The sequence below is a fragment of the Thamnophis sirtalis genome, unplaced genomic scaffold (genome assembly GCF_051295495.1).
Source record: "Thamnophis sirtalis isolate CommonGarterSnake01/CBP01778 unplaced genomic scaffold, rThaSir2_p1.2 scaffold_8, whole genome shotgun sequence".
Classification (NCBI taxonomy): domain Eukaryota; kingdom Metazoa; phylum Chordata; class Lepidosauria; order Squamata; family Natricidae; genus Thamnophis; species Thamnophis sirtalis.
In genome coordinates this window covers 1,950,058-1,977,007 of record NW_028261388.1, presented here as the reverse complement: position 1 = coordinate 1,977,007, position 26,950 = coordinate 1,950,058, and the positions used below count along the sequence as shown (strand labels likewise).

Below are 26,950 nucleotides of genomic sequence, written 5' to 3'. Positions count from 1 at the left end.
GTTAAGACGGGCCTTTCTTCCCCCTATTCCCATGCCCATCATCCCCACCCTCTCCATTCCCCCTCCCATGCGCTCCTCTTTGCCTCCCTGTCTACGATCCTGGCCCTTTGCCCCAAATCCATCAGGCTCTTCCCCATTGGTCCACTAGAGGGCGAATGTCACGGCTGGCAAACCAGAGGAAGCTGCGACATCGCAAACAATTGCCTCTCTAGGATGCTGCACTCGCTCTCCTTAACGGCCCAGTTGTGACAAGGACGCTTGTAATGCTTGCACACCCAAGTGTCTGGTTCTTTGCAACACCCAAACGTTTCCCCCCCCAACCTGTCAATCCTCAAAAGTTAAATAAATAAAATTTGGACACATCTGGGGGCTCCAACAATCGGCGTCGAGGCTTCTGCCGGGCTGCCAGATGTTCACCTTGTCTTTGCACACACCCAACCCAGCTGCAAGATGCATCCGCTTCGTCGTCACGTCCCGCAGGTCGCTATTCTCCCGGGTCGGTGCCGCACCGCCTGTGGAACTCCTGCCCGTGTTCGTGGAACCACTTGTTGGCCACTGCGGAGAGAGGGGAAGCGCCAGGAGGATGAGGAGGCCTTGGGTGCCTTGCGCCTCCTCGTCATTTACACCGAGTGTAATTTACATCGCTGTAACGGGTAGTCCTCAAGCTTACGAACTGCAATGGAGCGCCAACGTACGTTGCTAAGCGAGACAGTTGTTCAGTGAGCTTCGCCCCGCTTTATTAGGGGAATTAGGATTACTTTATTTATTTATATGCCGCTCTTTTCCCTGGGGGGACTCAGGGCGGCTCACAATCCAAGGTGGCGGGGAATCACTTAAATTGTTCGGTGAATCTGACCCCTGTCGGCTTTGCTTGTCCGAAGGTCGCCAAAGGAGGTCAAGCGACCATGTGACCAACGGGGGGATCCTGCAACGGCCCTCTAAGTGTGGAAAACGGCCCGTACGCCAATTTTTCCCCATTGCCGTTGTAGTTTCAAACGGTCGCTAAATTGTAAGTTGTAAGTTAAGGGCTACCGGTAGAGCAGCTTAAAATAAATACAAATGAAATCGTGGGGCAGGTGATTGGGGAGCAGCCTCCCCAGGGAAGTATCGCCAGGCATCAGGTCTTAGGACAGGGAGGGCTGAAACGAGTGCCCAAATGCGCATGCGCACGGCCAACCCCCCCCCAAGTGCAATGCGTGCATGGCCCCCGCGCATATAGCAATAGCAGTTGGACTTATATACCGCTTCATAGGGCTCTCAGCCCTCTCTAAGCGGTTTACAGAGTCAGCATATTGCCCCCAACAACAATCCGGGTCCTCATTTCACCCACCTCGGAAGGATGGAAGGCTGAGTCAACCTTGAGCCGGTGAGATTTGAACCGCTGAACTGCAGATAACAGTCAGCTGAAGTGGCCTGCAGTGCTGCATTTAACCACTGCGCCACCTCGGAAGTGGCTCTCTCTCTCTCTCCCTCTTTTTAAAAATAATCTTACAATATTTATAATTATATAATTAATTTATAGCTTTTATTAAGGCTGTGAAAGAAACTTCTTATGAATCCCTATATAGCAATAGCAGTTAGACTTATATACCGCTTCCTAGGGCTTTCAGCCCTCTCTAAGCGGTTTACAGAGAGTCAGCATATTGCCCCCAACAGTCTGGGTCCTCATTTTACCCACCTCGGAAGGATGGAAGGCTGAGTCAACCTTGAGCCGGTGAGACTTGAACCGCTGAACTGCTGAACTAGCAGTCAGCTGAAGTGGCCTGCAGTACTGCACCCTAACCACTGCGCCACCTCGGCTCTTCATATGCCCCCCGCCCTCTGCACATGCGCCCCCTGTATGCATCCTGCACTGTGCATGTGGGGGGGGGCTGCATTCCCCATGCATGCACAGCAGAGACCTGAGAACCAGCTGGCCGGTGGGAGGTCCGCGTATATGCGCGTAGGAGCTGAATTAGGGCAATGGCTCATGTATCCACACAGGGCGCGGTGTGCCGTCTGTGGCACGCGTGGCATAAGTCCGCCATCAGGGACTTTGGAGGTTCTGGACTCAGCTGTGGTTTCTCCGTAGCTGCATGAAGACAGATTTTTTTGGGGGGGGGGAGAAGGACCCCACTTGCTTACCCCACTTGTCTCCCGCAAGGACCGGGCAGCCGGCGTGGAGGGTGGCCTCGTCCCCTTCCCCGTTCCTCCGCAGGTTCCACCAGAAGAGAGCGGCATTCTTGGAAGAGACCAGAAGGGGAGGGGCTAGAGATGGGGGTCCACTCGGAAATGGCCCCCAACCCAGGCAGGAGGAAGGGGGGAGGGGCTGGAGAAGGCAGGAGAAGAGTCGCAGAGGAGAGGGAGGGCATAAACACTCAAGGAGTAAGGGAGCGAGTGAATGAATGCATGAATAAGGGAATACATGCGTGAGCGAGTGAGTGAATGAATGAATGAATAATTGACAATGAATGAATGAGTGAAGGAATGGATCAATGAATGGATGAATGGGTGAGGGAATGGATCAATGAGTGACTGTGAATTCATGAATGAGGGAATGGATACATGAATGAGTGGATGAATAAATGAATGAGCAAGTGAGTGAATGAATGAGTGAGTGACAGAATAGATGAATGAGTGAATGAATCGATGGATGAATGAATGAGTGAGGGAATGGAGGAATGTATGAATGATTGAATGGATGGATGGATGAGGGAATGAATGAGGGAATGGATGAATGGATAAATGAGGGAATGGTTGAATGAATGAATGGGAATAGATCAATGAATGGATGAATGAGTGAGTGAAAATGAATGGATGAGTGACTGAATGAATAAATGAGGGAATGAATGAATGGGGGAATGGATGGATGAAGGAAGGAAGAAAGGAAGGAAGGAATGAGGGAATGAATGAATGAATGGATGAAGGAAGGAAGGAAGGAAGGAATGAGGGAATGAATGAATGAGGGAATGGATGAATGAATGAATGAGGAAATGAATGAATGGATGAAGGAAGGAAGGAAGGAAGGAAGGAATGAGGGAATGAATGAATGAGGGAATGAATGAATGAATGAATGAGGGAATGGATGAATGAATGAATGAGGAAATGAATGAATGGATGGATGAATGAATGGGGGAATGAATGAATGAGGGAATGAATGAATGAATGAGAGAATGGATCAATGGATGAATGAATGAATCAATCAATGAATCAATGCGTGAGTGAGTGAATAAAACCACTGCCACAAAACAGCTCGTAAAATCAGGCACGGTCACACGATGACCCACTTAATGACCGTCACAACCATAATTGCAGACTCAGTGACACTCCATAAATCAAGACCCATGTGGGGCGATCTTAAACCCAGCATCCTTTCTCCTGTATAGAGGCAGGCCAGAATAACATGAAACGCCTTGGCCATCCTGGGATTTTTGCAAGATTTGTGGGGTTTTTTTGTGGGGTGTGTGTCTTCCGAAGAGGAAGAGGAGGACGAAGTGAGGATTCAGCGAGGAAAAAAAAAAACCGGAGGGGAAGGGAATTGCAAAGCGGAAGGGGCTCACCTTGATAACCGGCACACTGAGATTTGCATAAATAAAGGCTGTAGATCCTCCAGCTTCCACCGAAGTCAGCTGAGCAAAAAGAGGTAAGAATGGAAGACAGAATCATAGAGTCCTGCGGCTGGAAGGGACGTAAGAGGCCTTCTAGTCCTGCTCAATGTCATAGAGCAGGGGTCTCCAACCTTGGCCACTTTAAGCCTGGAGGACTTCAACTCCAGCCAGGCTGGAGAATTCTGGGAGTTGAAGTCCTCCAGGCTTAAAGTTGGGCACCTCTAAGTAGAGGACATCAGACAAATGGTTGTCCAGTCTCTTTCTTGAAAGCCTCCAGTGATGGAGCTCCCAAAACGCCCAACCCGAATTCATAACTCTTATCTACTCGAACCCAGAGCCTTTGGCAATCTCTTGCACCCAAGTTCAATTCTGCCATGGGTGTCCGAGAAAGGAGGGAAGAAAAAGAGACCAAAAACTCACATAGACCATCAACGTAGCTATTCGGTTTCCGGATTTCATCCGATACAGGGGGCTTTTCCTCGACTGGATAAGAAGGAGAAGAAAAAAAATGAGATTTTTTTTTGATTGACAGCAGGGCGTGGCAAGATCAGGCAGGGAGTTTACAATGCCTGTATTGTTTGTGTACATGAATCAATTCCCAACATGGCCTTTTAATTCGTTTCTCCACATTTATTATTATTTTTATAAATAAGGCGACGGACATACCTAATTCTCCTTCCTCCTCTATTTGCCCCACAACAATCTTGTGAGGTGGGTTGCGTGAGAGGGAGGGACTCACCCAAAGAAACGCAGATGGCTTTCATGCTTAAGGTGGGACTAGAACTCCCAGTCTCCTGGTGATTGGCCCAAAGTCACCCAGCTGGCTTTCATGCCTAAGGCGGGACTAGAACTCACCGTCTCCTGGTGATTGGCCCAAAGTCACCCAGCTGGCTTCCATGCCTCAGGCGGGACTAGAACTCACCGTCTCCTGGTGATTGGCCCAAAGTCACCCAGCTGGCTTTCATGCCTAAGACGGGACTAGAACTCCCAGTCTCCTGGTGATTGGCCCAAAGTCCCCCAGCCGTCTTTCATGCCTAAGGCGGGACTAGAACTCCCAGTCTCCTGGTGATTGGCCCAAAGTCACCCAGCCGTCTTTCATGCCTAAGGCGGGACTAGAACTCACTGTCTCCTGGTGATTGGCCCAAAGTCACCCAGCCGTCTTTCATGCCTAAGGCGGGACTAGAACTCCCAGTCTCCTGGTGATTGGCCCAAAGTCACCCAGCCGTCTTTCATGTCTAAGGCAGGACTAGAACTCACTGTCTCCTGGTGATTGGCCCAAAGTCACCCAGCTGGCTTTCATGCCTAAGGCAGGACTAGAACTCCCAGTCTCCTGGTGATTAGCCCAAAAGGTCCTTTCCAATATCGTTCTGTTTTTTTACAGCACTCTGGGTTGGGTGTGTGCGTGCAAATTGTTCTTACCTTTTGGGAAAATCTTTGGTTTTAAATGCAACCTGGCTATTTTTGCCTCCGAAGATGGAAAAGCTGTTGTCGCCTTCAATAGGTTTGCAACAGGTTTACTCACCGTCGCGTGGTCAAAGTGGGGCTCGTAGTGGCCTCCCAACCCGTAGTTGACCACCTGGAGGTATTCTGCGTAAGGGTGCCGGATATTCAAGCCCGTTAAGGCCGCCGCCCGTCGACCCAACGCCCCGATCACGGGATCCAGGCTGTCCTTCAGCCAAGCACTGAAAAAGATCCAGGAATAGCTGTAGCTCGACAGCCACCAAATGGGTCCCACCAGAGAGGAATTCAATGACTTTGGAACGGCCTGCCACCAGAAGTTGTGGGAACTCCAACATTGGAGGTTTTCAAGAAGAGGCTGGACAGCCATTTTGTCTGGAACCAGGTAGGACCTCCTGCTTCAGCAGAGGGTTGGACTAGAAGACCTCCAAGGCCCTGTTGTGGCCCAGCAGGAGCCGTTGGAGCTGCCACCAGACTCCGACAGCGAGGGGCCCTATGAGTCGGCTCTGGAGGATGTGGAGGACCCTGGACAGGGTTCCGACTCCGAGCAGGGCGCAGAGAGGCTGGTTGGCCACCAGGAGGCGCCTGAGCCTTGGACCAGTGGGGAGGAGATAAGGGAGAGTGATCCGGACGCCAGTAGTGAGTTGTTCCTGGATACACGCCATCGAAGAGCTACTAGGCGTCAGGAACAATTACGCAATTACAGGAGGTGATTGCACTCGGCTGGTGGTCATTAGGCTCCTCTCCAGACTATAATAAGGACTGCTTGTGCACACGCCCCTTTTGCAGAAGTCAACGCATTAATGAATGTTGGAGAACTGTGGTGTTAGCTTGGCAGGCTGGATTGCTGCCGAAGCTTGTCTGTGCTGGTTTGCTGCCAAGGACCTGTCTTGTCTGTGAATAAATTCCGTAAAGTATCTTTGGCTCGGAGTGCTTTGGTGTGGGCCGAGGGGGGGGGGGTGTCAGAATAGGCCCCTTCCAACTCTGCTGCTATTCTGCTATTCTGACTTAATCCGTAACTCTAATTAAAGTACGATGTGGGAGGAAGAGGAGAAAGACAATTGTGGGACCCGTGGTGCTTTCTGAGCTGGGTGGTTTCATGACCCAACTAGGTAATGTAATCAGTGATGGGAGCAGCGAGGGCAGTGGGGTTTGAAGGGAGGAGGAGGAGGAGGAGGAGGAGGAGGAGGAGGAGGAGGAGGAGGAGGAGGAGGAGGAAGAGGAAGAGGAAGAGGAAGAGGAAGAGGAGGAGGAGGACTGTGGGGTCCTTGGTGCTTACTGAGTTTCGCTGCTTTCTTGCAGACCTTTCACGACCCAACTAGGGAACATCATCAGTGCTAGAAGGGAAGAGAGGAGGAGAAAGAGAATGAAAGGAGGAGGAAGAAGAGGAGGGGAGGAGAAAGGCAAATAAAAAAGAAAGGAGAAAGAAATAAGAGAAGGAGGAGCAAGCTACCAAGATGCAGAAGAAGCAGCATTTCAAAATAAAAAACAAATTATCCGAAAGCATCCCATAACAAACTTCCCACCTAACAGCCATTCCCAGAGATCCATTGCTAATCCGTATTGAAAAGCCTCCAACAACTGGACCGATTCTGTTCTGGGATCTAGCAATCCAGGCTGGATCTGTTTCCTACGGAGCATCAGCAGAGGGAGAGAGGGAAGAGTTAACTGCTCTTTTCTTTCGTGGAGCTGGAGAAGCGCTTAAGGGTTTTTCCCCTGGAAGCTGCAAAATTCAGCGGTGAGATCATGAAACATATTTTAGGGACAGCTGTGCAGCTATAGCAACTATATATATATATATATATATATATATATATATATATATATATATATATATATATATATATATATATATATATATATATAGAGAGAGAGAGAGAGAGAGAGAGAGAGAGAGAGAGAGAGAGAGAGACAGAGAGAGAGAGAGAGAGAGAGAGAGAGAGAGAGAGAGAGAGAGAGAGAGAGAGAGAGAGAGACAGAGAGAGAGAGACAGAGAGAGAGAGAGAGAGACAGAGAGAGAGAGACAGAGACAGAGACAGAGAGAGACAGAGAGACAGAGACAGAGAGACAGAGAGACAGAGAGAGACAGAGAGAGACAGAGAGACAGAGAGACAGAGAGACAGAGACAGAGGCAGAGAGAGACAGAGAGAGACAGACAGAGAGACAGAGAGAAAGACAGAGACAGAGAGAGAGAGAGAGAGACAGAGACAGAGAGAGAGACAGAGACAGAGAGAGAATATATATATTCTCTCTCTTTCTTGGCATTTTAAGAGACCGTCTGAAGTCATTTCCCTTCCACTCAGACAGACCTTCACGGGAAATGATTAATGGGGCTTATAAATTTGTCCCTCTGGAGAAAGAGAAAGAAAAAGGTAATTCAGAAATGATGGACTTTTCACCTCGGTGAAAGAATTTGGGCAAAGGCACACATGGAGGAGGGGGGTCTCAGGTTACTATCAGGGTACAAATCCAACCGTCCCCTTTGAGGGGCGCTCTGCCTCTCAGGGCCCCGAAAGGGAAAAGAGGCATTGTAAGAAATAATGTTAGATTTTGAAAGAATGCATGGAGAATGTCCAGGAGTGGCTGGAACTTGGGCTCTTTCCAAAGACAGCAGCAGAACTGGAGCAGGAGAAGGAGATTGTCAGCTGTACACTGTCTTACGACAGGAAGATGGGTGGAATGCAAAGTATATTTAATAAATGAATGAATAAAAATAGGAAAAGGAGAAAGAGAAGGAGGAGAGAAGGAGAAAGGAAGGAAGGAGAGGAAGGGAGGGAGAAAGGGGAGGAAGCAAGCAAGGAAGGAAGGAGAGGAAGAGGAAGGAGGGACTGAGGGAGAGAGGGATGGAAGGAAGGAAGGAAAAGGAGATTATCAGTTGTCCAGTCTCATATGACAGTGAGATCGGTAGCAAATACCATATATTTAATAAATACATGAATAAAGAGAAGAATAAATGAATGGAGAGAAGAATGAAGAGAAGGAGAGAGGGATGAAGGAAGGGAGGAGAGGGAGGGAGGGAGCAAGCAAGCAAGGAGAGGGAGAGGAAGGAGAGGAAGGGAGGAAGGAGAGGGACGAAAGAAGGAAGGAAGGAGGGGAAGGAAGGAAGGAAATTGCCAGTTGTCCACTCTCATATGAAAGTGAGATTGGTAGCATATACCATATATTTAATAAATACATTAATAAAGAGAAGAATGAATGAATGGAGAGAAGAATGAAAAGAAGGAGGAGAGAGGGATGAAGGAAGGAAGGAGATGGAGAGAGGGAGCAAGCAAGCAAGGAGAGGGAGAGGAAGGAGAGGAAGGGAGGGAAGAAGGAAGAAGAGGGACGAAGGAAGGAAAGAAGGAAGGAGAGGAAGGAAGGAAGGAAGGAAGGAAGGAAGGAAGGAAGGAGATTGTCAGTTGTCCACTCTCGTATGACAGTGAGATCGGTGACATATACTGCATATTTAATAAATAAATGAATGAAGAGAAGAATGAATGAATGAAGAGAAGGAGGAGAGAGGGACAAAGAAAGGAAGGAGATGGAGGAAGGAAGGTAGGAAGGAGAGGGAGGGGAAGGAAGGAGAGGAAGGGACGGAGGGATGGAAGAAGGAAGGAGAGGGAGGGCGGGAGGGAAGAAGGAAGGAAGGAGAATAAGATTTTAAGCCGTCCACTGTCTTAGGACAGGGAGATGGGTGGCGTACACAGTATATTTAATTAATAAATGAATAAACATAGGAAAAGGAGAAAGAGAAGGAGGAGAGAGGGAGAAAGGAAATATGGAAGGAAAGAAGGGATGAGAGGAAGGAAGGGGAGGGAAAGGGAGAGGAGAGGGAAGGAAGTAAAAAGCAAGCAAGAAAGGAAGGAAGGAAGAGAAGGAAAGGAAGGAAGGAAGATGGGGAGGAAAGAGAAGGAGAAGATGGAAAAGGGGAAGAAATTACTGGCTGGGGAATTCTGGGAGTTGAAGTCCACCCTCTTTACCTCTGACTGATACGATAGTCTGCTTGTTCCTGATTTTCTCCCGAAGCCACCACTGATCTCTGCAGCTGGAGAAAAAGAGAGAAAGAGGGATGAGGAAGAGAGAAAAGGAGAGGAAAATAGAGAAGAGGAGAAAGGACAGTCCGTTTAGTGACCACTCAAAGTCACAACATCACTGAGAAAAGGGACTTCACCCTTACGACCGCTGCAGCCTTCCCGTGGTCACGTGATCGAAATTCAGATGCTTGGCAACTGACTCGTATTTATGAAAGGAGAAAGGAAAAAGGAGAAAGGCAGAAGGAAAACGGCCCACTGAGGCACCCAGTCACTGGTGGGTTTCAGCCAGTACGGCATGGTACAGCCATACTGGTAGTAGTTGGAAGCAGCGGCCACTGTATTAGCAATAGCAATAGCAGTTAGACTTATATACCGCTTCATAGGGCTTTCAGCCCTCTCTAAGCGGTTTACAGAGTCAGCATATCGCCCCCAACAACAATCCGGGTCCTCATTTTACCCACCTCGGAAGGATGGAAGGCTGAGTCAACCCTGAGCCGGTGAGATTTGAACAGCCGAACTGCAGAACTGCAGTCAGCTGAAGTAGCCTGCAGTGCTGCCTTTAACCACAGCGCCACCTCGGCTCTTACTGTACTGGTACGGTGGCTTGTTTGGCCCACCCGCCCACGTTCCTTACCTGTTTTTGAAGCAACCGGGCCAATTGCGCACGCGTGCACAGCGTACGGCGCCCGCGCGACCTCTGACGAGCAGCTGGGTGATGCGGGGCCGGGGGAGTGTGCATGTGTGTTCAGCGCACGACCGGCGCATGCACGAACAGACCACGAGCATCGTATTGGTAGCGACGGTAGGAGCAACCCACCACTGCACCCAGACCGCCACCGTCACTTACGCCTGGAGCCGCCAGCGCCTGGATCTTCTCCGCCTCCGAGGGACGGAGGAAGTCATGGTACAAGGCCAGCTCAGGCTGCGGGTGCAAAATCTCCTTTTTCAGCGGCTGCAGGATGAGCCAAGGGCTCCGGTTGGTCTCGTAGGAGCAGGAGAGGCGACGGTGGGCTGGCTGAGAGGAGACACGATGTGAGCGTTTTACAAAGCAGAAATTTATAAAATTGATCATGATCGGTTGATTAATTAATTAAGTTCGTTTGCCGCCCTTCTCGCTGTAAGGCGAGGACATGCCTAATGCAGTGTTTCCCAACCTTGTCAACATGAGGACTAGTGGACTTCAACTTCAACCCTGCCTTTAATAATCCCGGAGTGATTCAGGATTGGGCGGCCTATAAATCCATTAACTAAATAACTAAATAATAACTAAATAACTAAATAACTAAATAACTAAATAACTAAATAACTAAATAACTAAATAACTAAATAACTAAATAAATAACTAAATAACTAAATAACTAAATAACTAAATAACTAAATAACTAAATAACTAAATAACTAAATAACTAAATAACTAAATAACTAAATAACTAAATAACTAAATAATTAAATAACTAAAACTAAAAACTAAAACAAACTAAAAACTAAAAACTAAAAACTAAAAACTAAAAACTAAAAACTAAAAACTAAAAACTAAAAACTAAAAACTAAAAACTAAAAACTAAAAACTAAAAACTAAAAACTAAAAACTAAAAACTAAAAACTAAAAACTAAAAACTAAAAACTAAAAACTAAAAACAACTAAAAACTAAAAACTAAACTAAAAACTAAAAACTAAAAACTAAAAACTAAAAAAACCTAAAACCTAAAACCTAAAACCTAAAAACTAAAAACAACTAAAAACTAAAAACTAAAAACTAAAAACTAAATAATAACTAAATAACTAAATAACTAAATAACTAAATAACTAAATAACTAAATAACTAAATAACTAAATAACTAAATAACTAAATAACTAAATAAATAACTAAATAACTAAATAACTAAATAACTAAATAACTAAATAACTAAATAACTAAATAACTAAATAACTAAATAATTAAATAACTAAAACTAAAAACTAAAACAAACTAAAAACTAAAAACTAAAAACTAAAAACTAAAAACTAAAAACTAAAAACTAAAAACTAAAAACTAAAAACTAAAAACTAAAAACTAAAAACTAAAAACTAAAAACTAAAAACTAAAAACTAAAAACTAAAAAAACCTAAAACCTAAAACCTAAAAACTAAAAACAACTAAAAACTAAAAACTAAAAACTAAAAACTAAATAATAACTAAATAACTAAATAACTAAATAACTAAATAACTAAATAACTAAATAACTAAATAACTAAATAACTAAATAACTAAATAACTAAATAACTAAATAACTAAATAACTAAATAACTAAATAACTAAATAACTAAATAACTAAATAACTAAATAACTAAATAACTAAATAACTAAATAACTAAATAACTAAATAACTAAACCTCTGCATTGTTTAATTGTTTGGGGCACTAGGCTGTCCTTGGGCCACATTTGGGGGTATTTGGGGGGGGGGTTACACCTTGGCTGGGGGGAAATGAAGGTTTCTTCTACTAAAAATGCCCTTCCCGGCTCCTTGGAATCTCTGTTTCCAGGATAAGGTTTCTTGGTTAGTCAATTGGAACTGTTGAGAGATTCATGAGGACTAGAAAAAAATGTTAGAAACAAATTGGGATCTGGTAGAAGCTAACCGTAAGGAAATCAGAATGCAGAAGCTGTTGGAAGTGGGAGACCCAATGTTTAAGACTTTTAAAGTCCAGCGTTATCAGTGAGAAGGAAAGAGAAGAAAAAGAAAGAAGGAAAGAAAGAAAAGAGAAAGAAAGAAAAGGAAGAGGGAGGGAGTAAGAGAGGTAGGGAGGAAAGAAGGAGAGAGATGGAAGGGAGGGAGGGAGGAGATGGAAGTAAGAAGAGAAGGAAGGAACAGATCACCTTCCATTCAGAGGGGCTGCCCTGCACCTAGGCAGGAACCCCATCATGTTGGGGTCCTCCTCTAAATTTTTCTTCCTCGGAAAACCCCCTCCTCTTGCTGAGGCCCCTGCCTCTCACCCACCTGAGACCCCAGCCTCTGGCAGAGCTCCTCGTAGGCATCTCGCGTCTCCAGGTGAGTCACGTTGGGCCTCTGGACCGCGATTCTTCCCTTGCCCTCCTCCTGGTCCTTCCTCAAAAGTGCCTCATACTTCAGGACGTTCCTCGCCATCCGTTCATTGCCTGGATCTGGGGAAGAGAGGAATTCTCTGTCCCAACCATCGTCAAACCCGGACGGAAGATGGTTTCCCACCCAGCCCCCCTCTTTCCTCCTTCTCCTTCGCCCCTAAATCGGGCACTTCCTGGAAATGTAAGCAGACACTAGGGACCTATTAACATATGTGGTGGGCAGGCACGAAGGCAAGAAAACACTGGATGAAAATACACCCATAGGATGGCGAAGTTCATTTTTTTTTCTGCCGGTTCTGTGGGCGTGGCTTGGTGGGCATGGCAGGGGAAGGATACTGCAAAATTCCATTCCCTCCCCACTCCAGGGCAAGGATACTGTAAAATCTCCATTCCCTCCTCACTCCAGGGCAAGGATACTGCAAAATCTCTATTCCCTCCTCACTCCAGGGGAAGGATACTGCAAAATCCCCATTCCCTCCCCACTCCAGGGGAAGGATACTGCAAAATCTCCATTCCCTCCTCACTCCAGGGCAAGGATACTGCAAAATCTCCATTCCTTTCTCACTCCAGGGCAAGGATACTGCAAAATCCCCATTCCCTCCCCACTCCAGGGAAAGGATACTGCAAAATCCCCATTCCCTCCCCACTCAAGGAAAGGATACTGCAAAATCCCCATTCCCTCCCCACTCCAGGGGAAGGATACTGCAAAATCTCCATTCCCTCCTCACTCCAGGGCAAGGATACTGCAAAATCTCCATTCCTTTCTCACTCCAGGGCAAGGGTACTGTAAAATTCCATTCCCTCCCCACTCCAGGGAAAGGATACTGCAAAATCTCTTTTCCCTCCCCACTCCAGGGGAAGGATACTGCAAAATCTCCATTCCCTCCCCACTCCAGGGCAAGGATACTGCAAAATCCCCATTCCCTCCCCACTCCAGGGGAAGGATACTGCAAAATCTCCATTCCCTCCCCACTCCAGGGGAAGGATACTGAAAAATCTCCATTCCCTCCCCACTCCAGGGGAAGGATACTACAAAATCCCCATTCCCTCCCCACTCCAGGGGAAGGATACTGTAAAATCTCCATTCCCTCCTCACTCCAGGGGAAGGATACTGCAAAATCCCCATTCCCTCCCCACTCCAGGGGAAGGATACTGCAAAATCTCAATTCCCTCCCCACTCCAGGGGAAGGATACTGCAAAATCCCCATTCCCTCCCCACTCCAGGGAAAGGATACTGCAAAATCCCCATTCCCTCCCCACTCCAGGGGAAGGATACTGCAAAATCCCCATTCCCTCCCCACTCCAGGGGAAGGATACTGCAAAATCCCCATTCCCTCCCCACTCCAGGGCAAGGATACTGCAAAATCCCCATTCCCTCCCCACTCCAGGGAAAGGATACTGCAAAATCCCCATTCCCTCCCCACTCCAGGGGAAGGATACTGCAAAATCCCCATTCCCTCCCCACTCCAGGGCAAGGATACTGCAAAATCCCCATTCCCTCCCCACTCCAGGGAAAGGATACTGCAAAATCTCCATTCCCTCCACACTCCAGGGAAAGGATACTGCAAAATCCCCATTCCCTCCCCACTCTGGGGCCAGCCAGAGGTGGCATTTGTCGGTTCTCTGAACTACTCAAAATTTGCACCACCGGGTCTGCAGAACCTGCTGGATTTTATCCCTGCACCCATGACTGGAAAAGATAATTAAGCAGCACATAGATTTAAAGCCAGAAATATTTTTTGTTGAGGCCACCCGGAGGTTTATCGGTGTCCTCAGGGTCAAGAAAGTCCAGTTGCCTCCTGATAAAAAAGCATTTTTTGGACAACCGTGACCTGGATGACGGAGAATGTCTACAGACTTTGAGCTATTCAGTTTGGGGTGAAGACCCTTGGAATGGGGTGGGAGAAGGAATGGATTGCCAGAGAGGGGAAAATTGCAGACTACAGGAACCATTTGCACCACTCAGGGGACTCTGAGGACACAGATAAAACCTCCAAGTGGCCTCAAGGACCCTCTAAAAGGATGCAAATGACCAGCTGTCTGCAAGGAGCATCAATCCTTCCATCCTCCACCCTCCAGAGATGATGAAGCTTCTTGGATGAGAAGCGAAATGTCTTCAAAAGAAAAAAAAACAAGAAAGTCCATTTGCCTCCCGAAAAAGCATTTTTGGGACATTACATAGCAGAGGGTTTTAAATATTTTTAGTATTTTTTTTTAATGGAACCATTAATCAAGAGGCAAAAATCTGCCCATAGAAAATTGGCAGGAGGGTGAAACTTGTGTTTCTAATTTATTTCTGTTTCGACTTTCAGGAAAAAAAGGACTACTAAATTCTGAAGATGAACTGTGCGATGTGCAATCGTCGGAACAGTTTATTATTATTTTTAAACTTTTTAAAAATATTTTTTTGCTACCACTTCGGATGAATTGGCCCGAACCGATAACATTTCACCCCTGCCGTCAATCAATCCTGCAAACTGAGTTTGAAAAAACCCTGCGGGATGCCTGTGTGTTTCTTACTCTTTTCCTCGAACCAAAGGATGAATTGCCAGCTGGCTAGAAAAAATGTTTTTTTGCTCTTCCTGATTGTCTAACCGTGGTTTGACTCATTGTCTGAAACTCAGGATGGTGCAAAATATCACTTACCAGTTTGGGGTGGGGAAAAAATGTTAAGGAACCCTTTAAATGCCTCTTTGCAAGCTGTTTCTGACGGTCGCTTTAATCATATCCAGACAATGCTAAATAAACTGAGATTATTTAATTCTACAGCGGTGGTGATAAGGCTATTTTTGAGAAGCAGCAGTGCTTCCTGGTTAACAAATTCAGTATAAAACGGTGTTGTGGCCCCGCAGGTGCCGTTGGAGCTGCCACCAGACTCCGACAGCGAGGGGCCCTATGAGTCGGCTCTGGAGGATGTGGAGGACCCTGGACAGGGTTCCGACTCCGAGAAGGGCGCAGAGAGGCTGGTTGGCCATCAGGAGGCGCCTGAGCCTTGGACCAGTGGGGAGGAGACAAGGGAGAGTGATGAGGACGCCAGCAGTGAGTTGTTCCTGGATGCCCGGCACCAAAGAGCTAATAGGCGTCAGGAACAGTTGCGCAGTTACAGGAGGTAATTGCACTCAGCTGGTGGTCATTAGGCTCCTCTCCAGACTATAATAAGGACTGCTTGTGCACACGCCCCTCTTGCAGAAGTCAACGTGTTGACTAAAAGTTGGAGAACTTTTGTAACTAGCTTGGCAGGCTGGATTGCTGCCAGGGTTTGTCTGAGTTGCTGCCAAAGTCCTTATCTGTTTGTTACGCTTGGCTTTCAGCCACCAAGGTTTTGGTTTCTTGTTGATAAAGTACATTCCAGTTAAGCTTGTCTCGGCATTCATTACTGGGCGGAGGAGGGGCGTCAGAACAAAACGGTGTGGTTGAATATGTTCTTCTTCATTCCCTAAAGTTCAGAGTTGCTTGAACTGGAAGATGACCAGCAAATAAATTTAAAAAAAAAAAAATAACACAACATAAAATCTATGATATGTTACCCCCCAAAAAAACTCTACAAGTAATCCTTAATTTATGTCTGAGGTTGAGATGGGAATTAAGGTTGTAAGTGGTTGAACATCACATGACTGGATTTGATTCATACAACCAGTTTTTTACAATGGATCTTAAGCAAATGCCATCACTGTTAAGAGAATGCCGTCATTAAGTGGATCCATTTTCCCCAATGGGTGTTTTTTGCTTGAAGCCAGAAATGAATACCAAAAACCAGCAAAAAAAAAACCCACTGCAAATCACAACCTAGAGCCGAGGTGGCGCAGTGGTTAGGGTGCAGTACTGCAGGCCACTTCAGCTGACTGTTATCTGCAGTTCAGCGGTTCAAATCTCACCGACTCAAAGTTGACTCAGCCTTCCATCCTTCCGAGGTGGGTGAAATGAGGACCCAGACTGTGGGGGCAATATGCTGACTCTGTAAACCGCTTAGAGAGGGCTGAAAGCCCTATGAAGCGGTATATAAGTCTAATTAATAATAATAAATAATAAATAACCTCATCCATGACGCAAGGATGCTGCAAACGATTGTAAAGATAAGCTGATTGCCAAATGCTGAAAATGTAATCCTAATTGTCGTGTGAGCATCTTAACACTGAAAATGGGTCCCAAGTAGCTATGGAGAGGCCCTTCATAATTTCAGACGGTCATAAAGCAGTCTGTCATAAGCCAGGGACTTACAACCATTCATTTCGCGAATGAGCCGTTGCAATGAAAAAATAATAATAAATGCAGAAATGAAAAAAAGTTTCTGTTTGTACAAGCAGTCCTTGACTTATAACAGTTTGTTTAGGGCAGTGTTTCTCAACCTTGGCGACTTTAAGTCCTATGGACTTCAACTCCCAGAATCCCCCAGCCAGCAGAGCTGGCTGGGGAATTCTGGGAGTTGAAGTCCACAGGACTTAAAGTTGCCAAGGTTGAGAAACACTAGTTTAGGGGCTGTTCAGAGTTACAACGGCAATGACAGTTGCAAAATCAATGGGGAAGCCAGATTTCACTCAACTACCATGCCACTAACTTAACAACCTCAGAGATTCACTTAACAGCTTGGGCTAGGAATAGTCATAAAATGAGGCAACACTCACTTAACAACTGTCCCAATAATTTTGGCACCGGTATGGTCCTAAGTGGAGCATTACTTATAGTACTAATAATCCTAGGGAAGCCTGTCATAACTTCAAACCTGGTGTTTCCCCCCCCCCCCTAAATAATTCACTTTTTCAAAGGGAGGCATGCCAAATTTGCTGAGAATATAGAAAAGGAAGGGGGTGAATTTTTTTACCTCTCTCAACTTTGTGGTATTTTGGAATTTTGGAAGCTAAATTCATGATTGCCTCCTTTTCGGGTAAATGCAGTATTTCTTTGGCAGTGAAGATGTGATGGAATTTATTAAAAACACGACCTTTGAAAGCGGTGGTGTTAGATTGACAGACCAAATAAATCTTTCCGAGAAGCACATACCGTAGTGGAGAAATTCCTGGGACAGCCTTAAGGCGTGAGAAATGTTTCCTGCCTTGTAAAAAAAAAAAAAGGTTTCAAAGGGGGAGGAGAGAAAGAGAAAAAAGAAGTGGGTAGTTAACATTTTATAGGAATAAAGGCAGCCTGAGTTTAAATTTTGAAGCAACCCCTTCCAGTCGTCTAAAAACCTCATGCTGTGTGTGAAATACAGCACTGTAGCAACCCCAAACTCAAGACTGGACACGTGTTATAAAAATATTATGTTTGGCTGTTTCAGGATATGCTCCACTCATACTTTAAAAAAAGTAAAGAGTAAAACCTTGATTTAATAGATTTCGGAAGAAACCAATAAAGTTTGCATTAATTTCATTCACAAACACTCCCTAAAATGTGCTAAACCCAATTTTATCCACACACCTGACATGATTGATGTAATTATGTAATTATAAATGAATACAAATGCACATTTGGATTTAATGGACATTTGGATTTAACGGACATTGGGATTTAATGGACAATCCTTCTCTCAGACAGTCCATTAAATGAAGGTTTTGCCTCCAGGTGCTTAGCCAGTGGCTGGAGGCTGCAAGGATGGCGGAAAGTGGGAAGGAAGGAAGGAAGGGAGAGAGAAAAGAAAGAAAGAAAGGCAGAAAGAGGGAGGGAGAGTGGGAAAGGGGGGAAATAAAGAAAAAGGTAGGATGAAGGAAAGGAGGACGCAAAGAAAGAAAGAGAAAGAAATGAGGGAAGGGGGAGGGCGGGAGGAAAAGAAAAAAGATAGAACAAAGAAAGAAAGAAAAGAAAAAAGGAAGGAAGAACGCAGGGAAGAAGGAAGAGATAGTAAAAGGAAGAAAAGAAAGAGAAATAAAGAAATAAAGAGAAAGAAAGAAAAGAAAAAAGAAAAAAGAAAGGAAGAACTCAGGGAGGAAGGAAGGAAGAGATAGTAAAAGAATGAAAAGAAAGAGAAATAAAGAAATAAAGAGAAAGAAAGAAAGAAAGAAAGAAAGAAAAGAAAAAAGAAAGGAAGAATGCAGGGAGGAAGGAAGGAAGAGATAGTAAAAGAAAGAAAAGAAAGAGAAATAAATAAATAAAGAGAAATAAATAAATAAAATAAAGGGACGGTAGGAGGAAGAAAGGGAAGAAAGAATAAAGGAAGGGAAGAAGGGAGGGAGGAAGGAAGGAAAATAAGAAAGAAAAGGAAGGAGGAAGGAAGGATGGATGAGAAAGAAAAATAAAGAAAAGAAAGAAAAAGAAAGAAAATAAAGGGAGGGTAGGAGGAAGAAAGGAAGGAGAGAAACAAAGAATAAAGGAAGCGCGGAAGGAAAATAAGAAAGAAAGAAATGAGAAAGGAAGGATGAGAAAGAAAAAGAAAGAAGGGATGAAGGAAAGAAAGCAAGAAAGTGAGGAGAGAGAAAGAAAGAAAAAAGAAAGAGGGAAAGGAAGGAAAGAAAAGAAGGAAAGAAAGAATGGAGGGAGGGAGGAATGATGAAAAAGAAGGGAGGAAAGAAAGAAAGAAAGAAAAAAGAAAGAAAGAGGGAAAGGAAGGAAGAAAAGAAAGAATGGAGGGAGGGAGGAATGAAGGATGAAAAAGAAGGAAGGGAAGGGAAGGGAAGGGAAGGGAAGGGAAGGGAGGAAAGAAAGAAAGAAAGAAAGAAAGAAAGAAAGAAAGAAAGAGGGAAAGGAAGGAAAGAAAAGAAGGGAGGAAAGAAAGAAAGAAAGAAAGAAAAAAGGAAGAAAGAAAAGGAAGGAAAGAAAGAAAGAAGAATGGAGGGAGGGAGGAATGATTAAGAAGAAAGAAAGAAAGAAAGAAAGAAGAAAGAAAGAAAGAAGAAAGAGAAAGAAACTGTCCACTGAAAGCTGCCTGGCTCACCATGAAGTAGGAGAAGGCTAAATGATCCAGAGCGTCTTCCAGGCTCCCTTCATCTTCCGTCTTCCAGTCCCCGTAGGAGACACGGAAGAGCCGGACAGCTTCCTCCATCCACGGAATGGAGTGGTAATAATCCTCCTTGTCGTAAGCCACCTGGGAGAAACCGCAGCAGATCAGACGGACAAGCCACATGGGTTGCAGAACCAGAGAGAAGAGTGGGCATCCCTGGATCGTCACTCAAGACAGTTTGCGTTTCCCTCCTTCAACGGCTGGACATCACCAAAGTTTTGCCAAGATTGCCCGCAGGACCACCTTAACGCCAAGCCTCGGCCACCAGCTCTCGTAGGACCGGTGTAGTCCTCGACTTACAGCAGTTCACTTAGCGACCTTTCAAAATCGCAAGGGCGCGGGAAAATGTGATACATCTCACCGCTTTTCACCCTTAAGACTGATGATCATTGGCAACTGGTGTGTGTGTGTGAGAGAGAGAGACGTGATCCCCTTTTGCGACCTACTGACAAAGCGAAATCAGTGGAGGAGCCAGATTCGCTTAACAACCGGGTGACTAACTGGTCAACTGCAGCGATCCACTTAACAACGGTTCCAAGAAAGGTCGCAGATTGGGCCAAAATTCACTTAACAAACATCTCACAGCCATTTGGGGCTCAATTGTGGTTGTACGTCGAGGACTACCTATATTCCCAGCCCCCTTTTAACAAAGAAGGCCAGTGTGTGTGTGTGTGTGTGTGTGTGTGTGTGGGTGTGTGGGTGTGGGGGAAACCGACAATTGGGAATTTCCTTGTATAAGGAATTATTTCTTGGCCATCTGTTCTGACCTAAGCTTCCTGGAAAACATCGCAATCTTTGTCCCAAAAACCCTCTTTTATTTACACGGCTGTGTAAATATCCACAGTCCGCAAGGCTTCGCAAACAGCCTGTGAAGAGTCGGACAGATGTCTGCTCGAGTTGCCACGGTCTTTCAGGGGAATGTGGATAAACACCCACCTTTATCTCCCTTGAAAGGCTGCCAGAGACCTCATTGCCAAAGGCAGAGCAAGGCCAAACTTAGCACAGAGTCCAACAGAAGTTTCCAAAGCTTGAACCGACTAGATGAACTAATTGCTTCCTGCAAAGGATCACGTCTCGTTCGCTCCTCTTTTATGTCTTATGGGAGGGGCCAATCATCTCCAAGCCTTACTCCCAAGTCGCCCCTTTTGTCTTAACTGCTCTTGCCTTCTGGCAGCTCTGTGCATGCGCACACTGGGAACAGGCTCCAGCTGTTCTTCTGCCTCACTGATGTCTGACTCTGAAGGCAGCTGATATCTGTCGGACGGCCCTTTCTCCATCTCTGCCTCCGACACAGAGCTCTCGTCCGAGCCCTCCCCAGACTCCAGGACTGGCCCAGATTCCTCCCCAGTCTCTTCACTGTCTGTCTCTGCTACCAGCTCTACTGGCCACTAGCGGGCCACAACACTATCATGGTTTCGGTGACTCACCTTCCCAACGTGGAAACAGTCATCAGCAGACAAGGCAAAATCCCGGCTGGGATGGTAGAGATCAGGATGGCCCTCGCTCGTCCTCCGAAACCGGCCTCTGGCCAACTCTCTGACGTTCAGAGCATAGACGTCCTGAAGTCGCATGAGGGCTCGCGCTGCTCCTTCGAGGTCCTCAAAGAGAGGTAGGTGGTCTTCCAAGCGGTGATAACTGACCTTCAGGGCTGAAAAACAGGTTGGGTTGGGACGACAGAATAACCGGGTGGGAAGGGAGCTTGGAGGTCATCCAGTCCAACCCCCTGCTCAAGCAGCAGACCCCATACCGCTTCAGGCAAGCTAACTGTTGTGGCCCACCAGTTGCCAGCAGAGCGGGCAGCAGATTCGGACAGTGAGGAGGTTGGGGGACAGTCCTGGAGTCTGGGGAAAGCGGACAGTGAGGAGGTTGGGGGACAGTCCTGGAGTCTGGGGAAAGCTCCAACGAAGGCTCTCCCTCAGAGGCAGAGAGGAGCCAAGGCCATTTGTAAATTATTTGCTGCCTCCGGAACCTCCGGAGCCTCCGGAGTCTGATATCAGCGAGGCAGAAGAACAATGGGAGCCTCTTCCCAATGTGCACATGCGCAGAGCTGCCAGAAGGCAAGAACAATTAAGGAAACAGGGTCGACTTGGGAGTGAGGCTTGGAGATGATTGGCCCCTCACATAAGACATAAAAGAGGAGCGAACGAGACGTGATCCGTTGCAGGAAGCAATTAGTTCATCTGGTTGGTTCAAGCTTTGGAAACTTCTGTTGGACTCTGTGCTAAGTTTGGCCTTGCTCTGCCTTTGGCAATGAGGTCTCTGGCAGCGTTTCAAGGGAGATAAGGTGTGTGTTTATCAACATTCCCCTGAAAGACCATGGCAACTCAAGCAGACGTCTGTCGGAATCTTCACGGACTGTTTGGGAAGCCTTGCGGACTGTGAATGACCATAATTCACAGCCGTATAAATAAAAGAGGGTTTTTGGGACTAAGATTGTGATTTATGCTTTCTTGGGAAGCTTAGGTCAGAACACCTGATGTCCAGTCTCTCCTTAAAACCCTTTGGCCATGGTCATTAAGCGAATCCAGCTTCTCTCATTCATTCATTTCATTTCATTTTATTATATTTATATGCTGCCCTTTTCCCCCGAAGGAGACTCAGGGCGGCTCACAATTCAAATCAGGGAAGGGGGGTACAGACAAAAAATAAAAAACGAAACCTAACAATACATAATTTAAAAACACACAACAGTCATACCATTCAAGACGGGGGCAACAGCTCTTTAGCCCCAGGCCTGTCGGAACAGCCAGGTTTTAAGGGCTTTGCGGAAGGCCTGGAGGGTGGTGAGGGTTCGAATCTCCACGGGGAGTTCGTTCCAGAGGGTCGGAGCAGCCACAGAGAAGGCTCTCCTCCGGGTAGTCGCCAGTCGACACTGGCCGGCAGATGGAATTTGGAGGAGGCCTAGTCTGTGGGATCTAATCTAGTGGAGGTGACTGGCAGCAGGCCAATTATATGCTGGTTGGAAGGCAGCCGGGAAGGGAAAAAATAGTGATCACACGACCCAAGGATGCTACAACCGTTGTAAATACTTGCTGGTTGCCAAGCAACCAAATTTAGATCAAGTGACTGTCTTACAATGGTTGCAAATGTGAATTGAGGACTGGGTTTAAGTAACTTTCTTTCAGCCTGGTTGTAATTTCAAACAATCCCTAAACTCCCTTTTTATTCCTTAATTTGGCATAGAGTCGGGGCGATTGGATGGAGCTAGAATTTACTGGCCGGATACCCTTCCTGATGCCTTTGAGGAGTTAGCAGCAGATTTTTTTTATTTGCACCTTATGAGAGAAAGGATTGAACCCTCAACCTTCCGAATGGGGAGGTCAGCATCTTCACCACTAGACCATCTCCCAACGGAGGTGGTCTACAGAACTATGACCAAATAAAGCCAGTCCTCAATTTACAACCGTTCGTTCAAATGGTGACTTCAAACTGAAGTGGGTGTGTGGGGTCTCTAACAATGCTTTGAGGTCTAAGCACAGAGTGCTCATAAGCAGTATCCTGAAAAACGGGAAAGGAGCTTCCTATAATCTTCTCCGCTGTCCTCACCACTCTCTGTAGGGACTTTCTATCTGAGGCACTATAGCCACCAAATCAAACAGGGATGCGGTTTGTTAAAAGGCTTACAAAGCGAGGATTGCTTTTATTTGGTCGTACTCCTGGAGTCACATTGAAATGAGCGTTCTCTCTCCTGAGGCTAGAGAGTTGTGACGAAAGCGCACCTTGAATATTCTCACTTCCCTCCATGCTGTAAACCACGTTCCTCCAGTCTGACTGCAATCTCTTGATCAGGGCAAACGCCATCAAGGGGTTCGCCATGGTGCCGCTCGATCCCTGATGCAAATCCTGGATCTTCCGGTAGAATCTGGAAAAAGAGAAATGGCCTTTTATGGTCGTTATTATTTTAAGCATTTATTAATGGAGTGGTGTGAGGTGGAGCTCTCGCTTCGCAATTGGGAGGCTGTGAGTTCGATCCTAGGTAGATATTTCTCTCTCTGGCCACAATGAGAATATATCTGCTGAACAAAACTCCGCATTGGCGACAGAGAAGGGCATCCGGCCATTAAAAGACTCTGCTAGCTCCATTCAGTTGCTCAGACTCCACTCAGCAAAGGATTATGGGGCCGTTAACAAATGATGATTTTAAAATTTATTAATCAATCAATCAGAATAGAGCTGGAAGGGACCTTGGAGGTCTTCTAGTCCAACCCCCTGCTCAAGCAGGAGACCCTACCATTTCATTAAACTAGACAACCCAGTTCCGGCAACTGTCCTTCATATATTTTAGCCTCCAGTCCTCTAATCATCTTTGTTGCTCCTCTCTGCACTCTTCCCAGGGTCTCAATATCTTTTTTTACATTGTGGCAATCAAAACTGGATGCAACATTCCGTCGCCTGGCATCCTCTCCTTTTCCATTTCCTAAACTGTGATTGGCAAACCAGTGTCTGCATTTCCTGCATCGGAGGAGGAAGCCACATTTTTCTCCTTCTGTCCTGGCCACTTTTTACGGAGGCATGATTAAGAGCGCTTTAACAAACTGCATCCCTGTTTGATTTGGTGTCAGCTGAGCCTCAGATAGAAAGTCCCTACAGAGAGTGGTGAGGACAGCAGAGAAGATTACAGGAAGTTCCCTTCCCATTTTTCAGGTTGCTGCTTACAAGCACTCTGTGCTTAGAGCTCAAAGCATTGTTAGAGACCCCACACACTCACTCCAGGCTCTGTTTCTGTTGCTCCCCTGCGGGAGGGGGTTTCAAAGTATTTCTAGCAAGACTACGAGGTTCTGTAACGGCTTTGTTCCCGAGGTCTGTAATGGCGAACCTATAGGACATGTGCAGTGGTGGCACGCAGAGAGCTCTCTCTGTGGGCACATGCGCCATCTCCAGCTGTTCGCTGTTTTCTGGTGCACACATGCACGCTGGCCAGTTGATCTTTGTGTGTGCCAGAGCCCTGGAAACACAAAGACCAGTGTGTGTTTCCGGGGCTCTGGTGCGTATAAAGACCAGCTGGCCGGCACGCACAGGTACACCGTCCAGCTGGTCTTTGAGATTGTGGGGCTCTGGCACACAGGCACACACACATTCTGGGTTGGGCATTCCGTGCCAAAAAGGTTCTTCATCACTACCCAAGGCTGGCAAAATCCCAAGATTAGTTGTTCCCGCCATGTACATACATATGCCTCCAAATTAAACTACGGTGTTTCTCTGTCTCATAAGATACATGTGGGTATATGCATATTTTTGTGTTTGTGTGTTTGTGTGTTTGTGTGTTTGTGTGTTTGTGTGTTTGTGTGTGTGTTTGTTTATTATCTATTATCTATTATCTATTATCTATTATCTATTATCTATTATCTATTATCTATTATCTATTATCTATTATCTATTATCTATTATCTATTATCTATTATCTATTATCTATTATCTATTATCTATTATCTATTATCTATTATCTATTATCTATTATCTATTATCTATTATCTATTATCTATTATCTATTATCTATTATCTATTATATATTATATATTATATATTATCATCTATCATCTATCATCTATCATCTATCATCTATCATCATCTATCATCTATCATCTATCATCTATCATCTATCATCTATCATCATCTATCATCATCTATCATCTATCATCTATCATCTATCATCTATCATCTATCATCTATCATCTATCATCTATCATCTATCATCTATCATCTATCATCTATCATCTATCATCTATCAACTATCATCTATCATCTATCATCTATCATCTATCATCTATCATTGTTAATTTGTTGATTTGTTGATTTGTTGATTTGTTGATTTGTTGATTTGTTGATTTGTTGATTTGTTGATTTGTTGATTTGTTGATTTGTTGATTTGTTGATTTGTTGATTTGTTGATTTGTTGATTTGTTGATTTGTTGATTTGTTGATTTGTTGATTTGTTGATTTGTTGATTTGTTGATTTGTTAATTATCATTTATTAATTTATCATTTTATTAATTTATCATTTTGTTAATTTGTCATTTTGTTAATTTGTCAATTTGTCAATTTGTCAATTTGTTAATTTGTTGTTGTCATCTTTATTTAGTGCCCATTGGAGGTGTTGACCCTTTGAGAGCTGCATGCAATGAAATGTCATTCAAATGTATGCCATTCAAAGTGGCAATAAAGTTATTCTAAGTCTTGTAAGCAACAATCCCTGAAAATTAAGGGAAGGTAAATTGGTCGTTTCTACCACTTAGCCTTGGGGGATTTGGTTTGCAGAAGAGAACTTGGCAGAAGGAAATCAGAAGCAAAATAAAATGAGCTCCGTGTTGCTTTTGGAAGCCACTTAGCTGAATGCCAACAGGGGGAGAGTCTCTCTTCTGAAATCTAACAGACAATGCAAAGTGGGGGAGAAAAAGAAGCATTTACCTTACTGGATTTGAGAGGAATTGGGGTCTGGAGCTAGATAGTGTTTGGGCAAGAGACTGGTGTGCAACCCACTTGCCCGAGGTGGAAGAAGGAAAGAAAGAAGGGTGGAAAGGAAGGAGGGAAGGAGGGGCGGAAGGGAAGGGAAAGAGAAAGAGAGAAAGAAGAAAGGGGAAGGAAAGAACCAAGAGGAAGAGAGAGGAAGGTGGAGGGTAAGAATGGAGGAAGAGGGGGAGAAAGGAGGATGGAAGGGGAATGGAGAATGAAGAAAGAAAGAAAGGAAGACAGAAAGAAAGAAAGAAAGAAAGAAAGAAAGAAAGAAAGAAAGAAAGAGCAAGAGAGGAAGGAAGGAAGAAAGAAAGAAAGAGGAAGGGAGGGTATGGAGAAAGAAAGAAAAAGAAGGAGGAAGAAGAAAGTAAGAGAAAGAAAGAAAGAAAGAAAGAAAGAAAGAAAGAAAGACAAAAAAGAGAGCAAGAGAGGGAGAAAGGAAGGAAGGGGGACAGAGAAAGAGAGAGAAAGAAATAGAAACAGAAAAAGGAAGGAAAGAAAAGAAAAGAAAAGAAAAGAAAAGGAAGGAAGAGGAAAAGGGGTAGAGAGGAAGAGGGGAAGAAAAGAAGAGAGGAAGGAAGGGGAACGGAGAAAGAGAGAGAGAAAGAAAAACAAAGAAAGAAAGAAAGAAAGAGGAAGAGGGGAAGAGAGGGAGAAAGGAAGGGGAACAGAGAAAGAAAGAAAGAAAGAAAGAGAAGGGAGGAAGGAAAGAAAGAAAGAGGAAGAGGGTAAGAGAGGGAGAAAGGATGGGGAACAGAGAAAGAAAAAAGGAGAAGGAAGGAAGGAAAGAAAGAAAGAAAGAAAGAAAGAAAGAAAGAAAGAAAGAAAGAAAGAAAGAGGAAGAGGGGAAGAGAGGGAGAAAGGAAGGGGAACAGAGAAAGAAAAAAGGAGAAGGAAGGAAGGAAAGAAAGAAAGAAAGAAAAAGAAAGAAAGAAAGATGAAGAGGGGAAGAGAGGGAGAAAGGAAGGGGAACAGAGAAAGAAAAAAGAAGGAGAAGGAAGGAAAGAAAGAAAGAAAGAAAGAAAGGGGGAGGAAGGAAGGAAGGAGAAAGAAGAAGGAGTGAAAGAAAGAAAGAAGAGGAAGGAAGGAAGGAAGGAAGGAAGGAAGGAAGGAAGGGGAAGAGGGCGTCCCTCCCGCCTTACCTGTCCAGGTCTCGCAGCCGGCTGGCCTCGTCCTCCAGGTAAGAGCGCAGGTGGCGCAGCAGCTCCCGTTCCGTGCCCAGCGCCCGCCGGATGCTGAGCATGGAGCTGAAGGTCTCGCCCGGCGCCCCGCACAGCCCGCCGAAGCCGCCCAGCCCCGCCAGCAGGAGCAACAGCAGCCGCCGCCGCAGCATCGCGCCTTCTGCCGCCCGGGAAGGAGGAGGAGGAGGAGGCGGCGGCGGCGAATGGGAAGCAGATGGGGAAGCCGGGCGGGGATGGGGCGCTGGAGGGA

The 26,950-nt window shown here is 45.6% G+C and overlaps 1 protein-coding gene across 1 annotated transcript; it reads right to left on the bottom strand.

Moving 5' to 3' along the window:
• Positions 1-164: 164 nt before the first annotated feature.
• Positions 165-26,852, bottom strand: P4HA3 (prolyl 4-hydroxylase subunit alpha 3). Its single transcript, XM_087722019.1, has 13 exons — positions 26,662-26,852; positions 22,789-22,931; positions 20,497-20,717; positions 19,004-19,153; positions 17,140-17,191; positions 12,038-12,201; positions 9,906-10,073; positions 9,005-9,069; positions 5,110-5,269; positions 4,008-4,070; positions 3,540-3,608; positions 2,125-2,221; positions 165-555 (listed from the first exon to the last, which is right to left on the bottom strand). The coding sequence occupies exons 1-13, from the start codon at positions 26,850-26,852 to the stop codon at positions 485-487; spliced, it is 1,614 nt and encodes a 537-aa protein (XP_087578145.1). The 3' UTR covers positions 165-484.
• Between the last annotated feature and the right edge of the window lie 98 nt (positions 26,853-26,950).

Coding starts and splice junctions, on each gene's coding strand:
- P4HA3 (XM_087722019.1), bottom strand. CDS start 26,852: ATGCTGCGGCGGCGGCTGCTGTTGCTCCTGCTGGCGGGGCTGGGCGGC. Junction 22,932..26,661: donor CGGCTGCGAGACCTGGACAG/GTAAGGCGGGAG, acceptor CTCTTTTTCCAG/ATTCTACCGGAAGATCCAGG. Junction 10,074..12,037: donor GCCAGAGGCTGGGGTCTCAG/GTGGGTGAGAGG, acceptor GTCTCCTCTCAG/CCAGCCCACCGTCGCCTCTC.